Below are 12,520 nucleotides of genomic sequence, written 5' to 3'. Positions count from 1 at the left end.
TTTAAACTTACAATGCTTAAAAAAGCGTGTATGGGATTTTGATATCCACATAAAAAAATATATGCTTGATGAAACCCTCCTGATGCGTTAACATAATTTGCACGATACTCTTAAAGAAGTATGCGTAGGTATTCATTACCTACACAAGCAAGAACATATGTTTATTTGCACAGTGGAACAAAGAGCAAGAATACCTAACATTTAGACTTTTGAATTATATCTTTGTACAAGGTGACGACAATGATGCGATGAGAGCAGAAACGTAATTTATTATTATTTTTTATCAATTTATAAAGAGAGAACGAGACTGTGAAAACTAGTGAGAGAAAGAGAGTGAAGTAGACGAAGAGTTTGAGAGAAAAAGAGTAGAGCACCGTACAAGCCGAAAGATAGGATAAGATCACAAATTGGCATAGGACATGAAGATGGGGAAGGATTTGGATGAAATTTAATGATATTTTATCTATTTTTTCATTTAAATTCTTTTATATTTAATAAAATTAATAAAAAATAATACAAAAAGATTAAAAATAAATGTGAACCAAAAGCTCAGAGCATTTTTAATTCCTAATGGACCTTGATTTACATTTCATCTTGGTCCATGCAATATGAATGTCCTTTTTGAGGTTTTAGATAAATTAGCATTGTTCATCCAATCAAATTGATTATGCAATGTCACATCTATAGTCCATCTTTTTCGTAGCATTCAATCAAATTGATTACAAGGGTGCTTCTTTTGATAGTTTCCAACACCTCGTAAATTATTGAGTTTAACAATAAACTTTTAACGAAAACATAAGTCAACTTATCCCAACTATACTTAAAACTTCTGTAAAACTTCTTTGAAGATTCAATCGAATGTACCGAATCCATATTTTGATTGAATTTAATAGTGATAATTTTTTTTTTGGGTGGTTTACTGCGGTATTACAATTTAAGATTTGGATGATATACCTGGAAAAAAAAAATGTTCGTAACAGACCTTAAAATTGCATAAAAAAGAGCAAAACATGATAAAAGCACAATAAGGTTTTATTTATGTACAAAACAATCGAATTCTATACCTAAGACATAACGAATCTAAGTATTATTTCATAGAATAAAATATCTTATACTTCTTATAAAATGCATACTATATTTTTTATCATGTCTTGCATTTCTGATGCATTTTTGCATCAGGACCACCTTCAACAATTTTTGACACCAAAAATTCATGCGTTGGATGTTACAGAAATTAAAAAAAAAAAAAATTATATTAACCTATCATGTTTTCTATTTGGTTAAAAATAAAATCTTTTTTAATAAGGGAAGGCCGGATTCTGGGCTTTTGCTTACAAAAAATACCACACTGATTAGGGATATAATAATCACTCATCATAGTTTTCTCGTCGAAATTCAAGCAGCATCTAGAGTTTCACTTTAGATAATAAATAAATATTTATTACAACCGGGGAATATAATTATCAGATCCTCACACAGAAAAAAATGTTTAAAAATCATCAGAACTTGGAGAATAATGCAAGAGACCGGCAAATAATTGTACTGGTACCCCTTACCCTATATTGGAAAATAATGCCTGTTTCATTCTTTCGTTATTGCAGCAAGTATAGTATGAGGAGTGGGATCAATGCAGGAGGAATATTCTGTAATTGCTATGCTCCCAAATTGGCTTCAAAAGTATTGTTCTTACAACTAGTGTTGCAAGGGTAGGGGCAGTCAATCTTCTGGAAGGGGCTCCGCATATAGAACCAGTCTCCAACAGCTTCTGCAATTATCTATATTAAACAACAAAGTGTCCAAAGAAAAGGTCAAAATAGAAGAGGAAAATAGAATGTGCTTGTATAATAAACAACGAATTCCTCATCTGGGAAACTGATTTGCTTGACAAGAAAGCATAATGTGATTTTAGTACATCAGCACATTTTTCTCTTGTTTCCTATAGTTTTACAATGAAAACATAAACAAAACATTAAAGGAATTTGGAAATTTAAATATAATGAATATAAAAAGCTCACTTTATTCCCAAGCATAGGCGAGTCGTATCTGAACCAAGTCTCCTGCATCTCCGACTGGCAATGAGAGTAGCACGAGTTTATGAAAAAGCCTCTAGAAGAAGAGTTACCAATTCCCGCCAGGGCATGCAGAAACTCTATCCGAAAACCTAAGGTGCAAATTCGAACAAGAAATAGCATCTAATCAGTGGTTCTAACAGAGATAGCCACTACACACACCGAAGTGGAGCAGCCGATTCCTGCAATCTCAACAACGACAGCCACTACATCTTTCAAGATGCAGCACTACGTTCTCCACCTAAGCCACTAACCGTTGGATAGAAATCATCTCAACTCATCTAGGCCTTACACCTGTAAAGCAAACTACAATCTCTCTCTTTTTTTTTTTTTTTTTTAAATCATCAGGTTCAACAGCTTTTAAGCAAACTACACTCTCTACATATATATATATATATATATCTTTCTCTCTCTCCTTCTCCTTCTCTCTCTTCTTTTCCCTCTCTCTCTATATATCACTCTCGCTCTATCTTACTCTATATATATAAACCCTATATTATAGACATAATTTAAAGCAGCGTTTGAACAATAAAATATAACTCATCATGTGAGAAGTTACATATATATATATATATATATATATAAAAAGATTGAAACATAATGGGGCATTACCCAAAAATGTCATGAAAATATATTGATTCATAGGTATGGTAATGTTGTTAAGAAATTTGATAAAGCTGGTGCTTTTAAAATGGCTCTTTAAATAAAAATATCAATCCATAATGGCTAGCACAAAGCAGAATTTATGTGCAATAACTGTGATTAATAAAAATCTTATAGACTTATGAAAAGTCTCTGCAAGTACCTGCCAAGAATCATATGCTGCATTTAATATAAATAGAGGTGTTTGAATCTTCTGTGCGTAGTACTGGGGGAAGAAGCACTGCATTGCATTTAATTGTGTTTATAAGATGTTAATAGTAAAAGCTACTTGGCTGATATATGGATATAGAGCTCACTGACCATGCCTGGAGACAATCTTGTAGTGCACGAAGAAGGTAAATTCTTTGCTGAACCCTGCAAGAGATGTACTGCAAAGACGTTAATAATAAAAAAGTAACAACTTGAATTTGGGCAAAACATAACACTATTAAAAAATATATGTTCACTTTTTAAATAAAAACATCACGAGGAAGTAAAAGCCTTGTATTGTTAGTTTAATTTGGTTCTAAGCAAATGAATTAAAAAATATAACCAATAAGCAACTTACATGAGTTGTCACCACATCATTAAAATAGGCTTTTATGTGTTCTGCTCCAGTGATGTCCTTCCTAAAGAAAACAATATTTCAGCGGATAAACAAAAGAAGGTTTTATGAGAAAATGAGATTCTACAAGTAAAAACTAAATGTTGGATTCGTTTAGAGAATTTGCAACATCTTTATATGCGTTGGTCAAATGCTCAAGTTCAAATATGACAAATAGAATATTAACTTACGCATTGATGAAGAAGCCAGCATCTGAAAGGCATTTTACTCGTGCACTGACCGGAAGAAGGGACCTAAAATTGTCGCAGTGTATTATAGAAGTCAACCCGCCAGCTGAACAACCAGATAGGAGAGCCTGCATCTACTTATTAGTTAATTAGCTTGTTCAATTTTTAATATTAAATACTAGGAAATCTATGGATTTGTACATTTTCAGCCCTGTCCATTCCTTTTGCGAGTAGATCCTCCATAATTGCCACCCATATCCTTGCACCTCTATAATGAAGTTTTGTAACCTGATCAAATGCACACAGATAAAACTGAGGCAATTTTTTTTTTCCACAAAGTTCAAAAAACTTATTATCATACCAGCTATTCAAGTAGGAGTCTGTAGATCTATGTATGCTCATAGCTAATGCTGAAAATGAAAAAGCAAAGCCTATTAGACTCACAGGATTTACTCTATCCACATCTCCAGTAAATGATGAACCATCACAGTAACGAACCTTGACCTTGTTCCATTTATAAAAATCTGATTGCCATGAGCCAACAAGTCAGTTGCACGAGAGGAAGTGTTAAAGGATTTTAACATGTAAGCATAACAACTATTTAGTAACAGCCAGTTTGAATGCATGTTCAGTAATCATGGTATGGATCTTACAATTATCTTGACAGCTGAAACCAATTGTTGGGAATTTAATAAATCTGTTGAAGTATAGCTAAGAAGCAACATGAAATAAACATAAAAAGTTTGATGGGAAATGAGCAATAAACTTTAATAAATAATAACAGATGGCTATAGCAACTGAATATTTATATGTAGGAAAAATATGCCCATTCAATTTTTGTAGCTAGAAGGTTCGTCAACAAACTATGATATGTAATATTACAACTGAAAATGTCATTATATAAAGATGGTATCCCAATGAAGTTAAACACGGCACTCAAAAAAAGATCAAAGCAAAGAGATCTCATGTAAGATTCGTTCTTTCAACATCAATTTGTTTATAATCACCAATCAATAGGTTGATATAGATACAAATAAAACTATGTTACAATCTTCAGCTTAAAGGCTATACATTACTTTTCAAAACAAGGCATCAAGAGATTGTGCACTGCAACAAAAGTTCTCTTTAATTGATCTACCTGGGTTAAATGACTGTCGATTGCTTAGAATCCCAGAGAAAGCTATCTGCTTTGCCATTTGTTTTGAAGAACCCAAGCGGCTGCACTTACGGGCCAAACAAGTAGATATATTGTTACACCAGCCTCCTCCCTGAGCAGATACATAGGACTTACAATTTATAACAGTAGAAAAGGTAGTTAGAAAGCATTAATGACGTAGCATTGATATCCTAAATAGAATAAAACAACTTCTTTTAAAGATATATGTACAATATAAGGGAGATGGAGCAATGTAAGGCCAAAATAAAATAAGCATGCAATGTTCAAAAAATCAAGAAGAAGAAGACGAAGAAGAAGAAGAAGAAGAAAAGAGGAAAACTTGAATTAACATCTGCAAAATCCTAAACATTATTGGAGAAAAGAATGCATGAAATTAAAATAACTCGAAAAGATAGTATGACTAGTATGATACAAACCTCAATTTGAACCAACCAGTTATTGACACCAGAGCCAAAACCCGGAGATAGATGATAAGCTGGAGGACTTCCATCTAGACATACTGCAGAATTATCACAGAAATATAAAGATATGATCTATAAGCTCTAAACTAGTAATTCAGGAGAACAATAGCAAGCCAATTGACATACTATTGCAATAGAACAGATCAACAAATTCAAATAAAAATAAAATTAAACCAACTAATATTGGATGCAGTTGAATCAGAAAGGATAACATAGCACTCATGAAATGAAGGGAAAAAAAAAAAATCACCTGCTCCTTCAGCCACAGCACTTTTAACATAAGTTATATTGACAAATGATGCATCCACTCTCAGAGTGAACAGTGCATAGAAAATTGCATGAATCAACGTACAGAATGCGGAAGCTTCCATTCTGCAAACTTAAAGGGGAAAAACACATATGCTCATATTTATTTTAAAAAGTACGACATAATGAAACACGTATCAAAGTAGTTGCATCGAACTATATTAGAAGAAGCATATATTTCATGGTTTGCTCAAACCTTAGAAGTTGGTATTTTTTTAGTTGAATAAAATTTAACATCTGGCTGTAGGTTTTGTCAAAGCTTGGCGGTTGAAATTCACTTGTTCAAGATCGAGTCATACAAGTTTTGAGATGATCAACTTGATACGTAATGTGCAATGCTTCATTCATGCAACTAGTTGTATACACCCAAAAATAGCTTAGCCCACAATCGACCAGGAGTCAATACAATGAGTCCATCATATTGAACTTGAGGTAGGCATGTCTTCATAGAATAGAACAGAAGAAGCTGTCGGTGCTACCATAAACTTGTTCATGAGAATAAGCAACTCACCCATTTATTTGGCCCTAGAGGCAGATTAGGTTGATCCATCCAATGCTTTTATCAAAGCAATTTGTTACAGCTTGGCCAAAGACGGTACCATCAGCTAGGCTTTCCACATGATATGCCCCATACTTAAAAAGTCTTAATGATTCTAAGAGATACAATTGGCATACCTTCATTTTATAATAAGTCTTTACTAGACTATTTATGTAATTTATTCATTTCTTATAGAGCTATGTCTCTAGTCCCACCTGTGAATAGAGTGTTAGTAAGCACGCCAAAGATATAGATCATTCTCTCAAGATCTATACTTTCAGATAGTAATGAAAACACAACATTCCTTTATGATTCTATATTTCTCTCTTTTTCTCCATTTCTTAGTCTTTATTGGCAGAAAGGTCCAAGTGTTGCCTATAAAAAGATTTGAATTCAACATCTTTTAAAGTGTATTGAGCGTGGGTTGATGTCAGAGGCTAAAAGTTAAACTCTGTAGATGCAAAACAAAAACCAACTAGAGAGGGAATAATCAGTTGACAGGGAGAACCAAAATTTCATCAAAGCAAACTACAATCAAGCGAAAAAATGCTCATGAGGATATTTCATCAAGCTTTATCCTGGTACGCGAGGTCGGCTACATGAATCCTTTTTCTCTATTGTGTCCTATTAAGAGCAAAAATCTCATTTAAATTTAATAAAAAAATCCCATTTATAATATTTTCTAACTAAAATTTTTTAGGTATATCTCTATTTTTTTAATATAGACAAAATCTAATACATCTACTGTCACGACCCAACCCGACCGGGATTGATCCCGCTCGCATCGGGTCGTGGCCAAACTCAAACTGACTGAACTGCTTCTAGGATCTGGTTTTGAAATTTGTTTCAGAATTTCTTCCAAACATTTACACACAGGAACAGACACACAGAACTACTATAAACATCAAAATACAGCGGAACAGATCATCTATCTTTTTCTTCCTCAAAAGAATCATATACAAATACAGCTCATGACTTTCAGACAGAAAGAAAAACAGAACAGAAAAGCTATGACTGTACAAAAGATCAAAAGTACAAAATACCTATAACATATCAGACTCTGAACTCCTACTCCAAGACTTCCTTCCCTTTCCCAGAACCTGAAAACCACGTAGAAAACAAGGATGAGCTACAACAGCTCAGCAAGACATCAAACCTCCAATCAGAATCCTCAGAATCCACATTAAACACATCAAACAAAATCCGTACAGAAATCAGATCAACAGAATCGTATATCGAATCAGAACATAAATCACAGAAATCATAATCAGAACAGAATCATACAGATCAGATCAAATCAGAATAGAACAGAATCGTACAGATCAGATCAAATCAGAATAGAGCAGAATCGTATCAGAATCAGATCAAATCAGAACAGAACAGAATCGTACAGATCAGATCAAATCAGAACATAACAGAATCATACAGATCAGATCAAATCAGAACAGAACAGAATCGTACAGATCAGATCAAATCAGAACAGAGCAGAATCGTATCAGAATCAGATCAAATCAAAACAGAACAGAATCGTACAGATCAGATCAAATCAGAACAGAACAGAATCGTACAGATCAGATCAAATCATATCAATTCAGAACATATCAAAATTCAGAACAGATTCCCTGACTCAGACAGAATCTCAACGGATTCTAGCCCTTTATGCCTCCCTTTCCAGACACTGACAGAATCTCTCGGATTCTGGCCCCTTATGCCTCCCTTTGTGCTCATGGAACCAGAACAGATGTGCTTATAGCACCAGAACAGAATTTATCATCGGATCTGGAACAGAACTTGCTTTCAGATTTCAGAGCTCATTTCAGATTTTTCCTGACACAGACAGGATCTCACAGGATCCTGACCCCTTATAACTCCCTTTTCATAGCACACAATCATATCACGTCATTTCAGAACAAATCCGAACAATTTCAGAAATCGTACGAAAATCCAGCGGCATAACAATAGTATACGGAATTTACACAAAATTCATAGATTCAGAAATTTATAAAATTACCACAGAACATTCACAACAACATTATAAGACTTTTATTCTACTGCCCAAACAATTTTAGTCTTCATTAGAAATTACAGTCAAAATAAAACACCGCCGAATCAAAACTATACGGTCAAAATTCTCCAGAAAATAATCAAAATGTGCGCACTCGGCACCTCAGAAACATACCAAAAGTTACGCGGTAAAAACTGAACCAATCGGAAAATACGGACGAAATTCACTAACGAAAACGAAATCCGGACAGAAAAATCGTTCAAACTTCACCGTTCTGAAAATTGAGAAAGGCGGAATGTGCCTTACCTTGCGTACACCAATTTCTTGAACTGTCTCGACGGACGAAAACGGACGGGAGTCGCCCAAAAATCACTTTTCCTTCTTTTTCCTTCGTTTTTCTCTCCTGGGCTTTTCTATCTCTTCAAAATATCTCATTTCTATATATATCCAGACTGATCGTCCCGGACGATTGCAACTTCGTCCCGGGACGAAATGGCTCTGGATGAATTTCGTCCAGACGAAATTAATTATCGTCCCTAGACGACTGGGCTCTGTAAAATTTTCGTCCAGACGATCCCAATTTCGTCCAAACGAACCATGCAGCCAAACATGTTTTCCTGCACAACCTGTACCAATCGTCTCGGACGATCCGACTTCGTCCGGACAAACCTGGGAGCAAAATGGCATTTACATCTACACTCCTAAATGGGTCATCGAAAGGCTGACATTTTTTATGAATAAACCACCAAGGTTACTCTCTCTAATCTTATTTGTCACTGGCTATGATGCACGACACGACACGGACACGACATTTTTTTAAAATATAGGACACGGGTGCAACGTGGACACGACAATTTTTTAATATAATATATAGAAATTAGGATGACATTATATTAAAAATGACAAGCAATAATAAATCAATTTCATGATAACTTATTTAGCTTATAACATAAAAATGTTTAGTACAAAATATCTAGTACAACCACAAAAATAAAAGCAAAAAATCATTTAGTACAACATGAATGTCCAACTACTCAATAGAGGGAATAATAAAATTAAATTCAGAGGTAGATCTTTGGCCTTCAATATCATCATCATTGAATATCATTGCTTCCAACTCTGATTCATCTAGAGAAAGATTTGCAACCTCCAATAATCACATATCATCAAGTCACTTGAACCCATCTCCAACAACATCCCACATCTTATTATCACATATCATATAAAGTGAGGTTTTCCTTGATAGAAGACGAAGATTTATATTCCTCATAAATCATAATGAATATTCTCTATTTGAACTAATATCCTTCAACATAGAAATTATAATTGATATGGAGTGAAATCAAAATATCTCAATAATAAGACAACATAAATACAATAATATACCAGTTTGTCAGGGGTCCAAGGGGGCGTTGTCCCCTGGCTGGGTTCGACCTGCCAGGGTAAGAGTAATTTTGAAGTTATGCTTGTTTTTAAAGTTCGTAAGTTATTTGTATGGAAAGAGATCAAGCGGTACCGAGCGATACCAAGCATGTACCTAACGGTACCGAGCATGTATCTAGCGGTACCGAGCATGTACCTAGCAGTATCGAGCATGTACCTAGCGGTACCAAGCATGTACTAAGCGGTACTTAGCGATACCTAGCGGTACCGAGCATGTACACTAGCTTTTTTTTTTTGGTAAGTTTCAAAAAACAACAATTAATATTTTAGGCGTCGAGAGTCGGACGTCGATGTCATTTATTAGTCACCGAGAGAAGAGATGAAAATTCCTTCACTGCCAAAAAGAAATTAAAATGAGAATATTCGATGTTTGGGTATTAAGTGCGGACGTTGATTTGGTGTTGTGGATAAGAAATAAGAAATTTAATTTAAATCCTACAAAATATAAGAAATTATATTTAAAAAAAATTATAAAATATTTAAGATACGCGTGTTGGACAGGAGTGTCCAATTTGAATTTAATATTTTTTAATCGGACACGTTTTTGGCATGTCCGACACGTGTCGGAGGAGTGTCGGACACTATGTCGGACACTATGTCGGACACTGTGTCGGACACTGCACGCCTCTTTGAGGAGAAATGTCGGTGCATCATAGGTCACTGGAGTTACTCCAACCTTTTCACGCATATACTCATTTCGGAACCTATCTATAAGAGTGAAGCCACTCATCCAACTAAGCACCCTCATCTCTGCAACAATTAATTTTATGCTTCTCTTTTAATGACCAACATTCTGTGTTATTAAGCATTGCTGGTCTCACCCCCATCTTATAGAATTTTCTCTTAAATTTGAGGGGTATTTTTCTATCACACAACATGCTCGATGCATTTCTCCACTTCAACCATCCAAATTTTATTGTACTAATAATATCCTCATCTATTTCACCATCATTTTGAATAATAGACTCCAGACATCTAAATCGTGTACTCTTATTAATGACTTGATTGCCTAAAGTCACAATCTCCCATTAGATTTATTACAACTAAAATTACACTCAATTTATTCAATTTTAGATCCATTGATACAAAAACCTTTGGTCTTTAAAGTTGACTTCCATAATTCAAGTTTACCTTCAACTCCCTCTCTAGTCTTATCAACAAAAATATCATCAGCAAAAATATACACCATGATACATCCTCTTGCAAATGCCTAATAAGAATATCCATGACTAAACCAAAAAAAAAAAAAAAGGTCGTTGATGTAATCTAACTGAAATAGGAAAATACTGGTCAAATCGTCAGATGGTTAGATCGTCGCGTTAGAAAGCAGAGGCAGGAGGCCAGCGGCGGCGTGCAAAGAGGAAAACGCCCTCGCACGACAGATTGGCCCAGAGATCGTCTAGGAAGAATTCCCGCAGCGTGCGATGGAGTCACTCGCAGAAAGACGAGAGGCCGAGGGAGGCAGCTTTGCGCACGCTACAATCGCGGAGGAACTTATAATTTTCCGGTGAAGGCACGCGGTACAGAGAAGGAGCGCACGGGTGGCGTGCCCTAAGATGGCACGGGGGACGAGAAATTATAAGTTCCCCATTACGTACACAGTCATAACTGCGACAATAGTAACGGCGCGGGATTCTGGGTATGTGTGTTTTAGCCGCGGGAGAGATGCAAGGTTAGGTATATATATATATATATATAAATATATAATTCATTTGTCATGAAACCCGCGCTCAGAATTAAAACCACGAATAAATTAGGATTTTAAGAGTTTTTCGCTTCAATGTTGATCTCTGTTTTCGCACCAACAGTAATTCTTGCTTCTCCCTAAGCTTATTATTATTATTATTATTATTACTATTTTTAATTTAAGTCAGTTATCTTCCAACAATTATTATATCATATGATCAGACGTAGAGCTAGGTTCGGCCGCTAATAACATGTCGCCACGTGCTCTTACTCTTTATCGTGTGGCTCGACGACTTGATCCGGACCGGAACTCGGGAATGCTATGTTCGCGTATTGCGAGGAATTACTCGGTATTTGCTCGATATTGCTCGGTATTGCTTGGCAATAACGAGAAATACCGCTCTGTAAAGACTAATACCGAACAATACCGAGCAATACCGAGTTGTACCCAGTTTTCTAGAAAACTCGGTATTGCTCGGTATTTGCTCGGTATTGCTCGGTATTTGCTCGGTATTGATTATTGCCGAGCAAAATCAACTAATACTTGCAATACCGAGCAATACCTAGCAAAATTGAGAAATACCAAGCCATCCTGGATTCGTTCCGGGTCGGGTTGTCGGGACGCGTGATAAATAGTGAGAACGCGTGACGCGATTCTACTGGTGGCAAAACTTAGAGCTATGTCCTGTGACCGGACAAAATAAAAGTTCCAGTACTTCACCTGTGCTTCCTTCGTTTTCGTAGAGCTATGTCCTGTGACCGGACAAAATGGGTCATGACAATGAACCGGAAAAAAAGAAGCTTCACCTTTCAATAGGTTAGACCTGTTCATATAAAGAATTAATTCGAACCGATTGAACAGATTGAACGATTGAACCGATTGAAGTAAAAAATAATAATATTTTTGAAATAATATTTTTTAATATAAATTTAATTTACATATAAGTATATAATTTAATAAAAATTATTAGTAATTAATATTAAATATTTTAATATAATTTTTAAATATAAATTATATAACTAATTTATACTTATAATTTTAAATTTAAATATTTACTAAAAATAATAATAATGATATAATTATCATGTAAAAATATAAATTTATTAGTTATTTATTTATTTATTTATTTTATTAGGTTTAGGCTTAGTTTATTAGTTTACTTTAGTTTAGATATTATTTATTATCAGTTTATTATTTATTTTTTTAGTTTATTAGTTCTTTATTATTAGTTTAATTATTACTATTTATTTGTTATATTTCTTATTTATTTATTAGTTTATTATTATTTATTATTATTTTAAGTTTATTTGAGTTTTTTAGTATTATTAAATTTATTTATTTATTTCTTTATAATTTAGTTAAGGTATTATTAGTTAATTTTTATATAGTTTATTATTTTT

The 12,520-nt window shown here is 34.3% G+C and overlaps 1 protein-coding gene and 1 long non-coding RNA gene across 8 annotated transcripts; both read right to left on the bottom strand.

Annotated features, from left to right (window-relative positions):
* Positions 1-1,380: 1,380 nt before the first annotated feature.
* Positions 1,381-2,437, bottom strand: LOC114579958. Its single transcript, XR_003701250.1, has 2 exons — positions 2,016-2,437; positions 1,381-1,775 (listed from the first exon to the last, which is right to left on the bottom strand). It is a non-coding gene; the product is annotated as an uncharacterized LOC114579958 (long non-coding RNA).
* Positions 2,438-2,766: 329 nt separating this feature from the next.
* On the bottom strand, positions 2,767-11,096 carry LOC110114191 (pectin acetylesterase 8). 7 transcript variants are annotated; one of them, XM_020846980.2, is made up of 11 exons: positions 10,721-11,096; positions 7,029-7,085; positions 5,392-5,520; positions 5,097-5,179; positions 4,642-4,771; positions 3,948-4,027; positions 3,705-3,791; positions 3,507-3,631; positions 3,280-3,340; positions 3,033-3,086; positions 2,767-2,952 (listed from the first exon to the last, which is right to left on the bottom strand). In XM_020846980.2, exons 3-11 carry the CDS (start codon positions 5,510-5,512, stop codon positions 2,782-2,784), a joined length of 912 nt encoding a protein of 303 aa, XP_020702639.1. In that variant the 5' UTR covers positions 5,513-5,520; positions 7,029-7,085; positions 10,721-11,096; the 3' UTR covers positions 2,767-2,781. The 7 variants fall into 7 exon arrangements, with proteins under 7 accessions (XP_020702639.1, XP_020702640.1, XP_020702642.1 ...); XM_020846981.2 differs by having other exon boundaries at positions 5,392-5,513; XM_020846983.2 differs by lacking the exon at positions 7,029-7,085 and having other exon boundaries at positions 10,705-11,096.
* Positions 11,097-12,520: the final 1,424 nt, after the last annotated feature.

This window comes from Dendrobium catenatum, unplaced genomic scaffold (assembly GCF_001605985.2).
Source record: "Dendrobium catenatum unplaced genomic scaffold, ASM160598v2 fragScaff_scaffold_716, whole genome shotgun sequence".
NCBI lineage: Eukaryota > Viridiplantae > Streptophyta > Magnoliopsida > Asparagales > Orchidaceae > Dendrobium > Dendrobium catenatum.
Note: the sequence above shows the minus strand (reverse complement) of the source record. Positions and strands in the feature narration are given on the sequence as shown.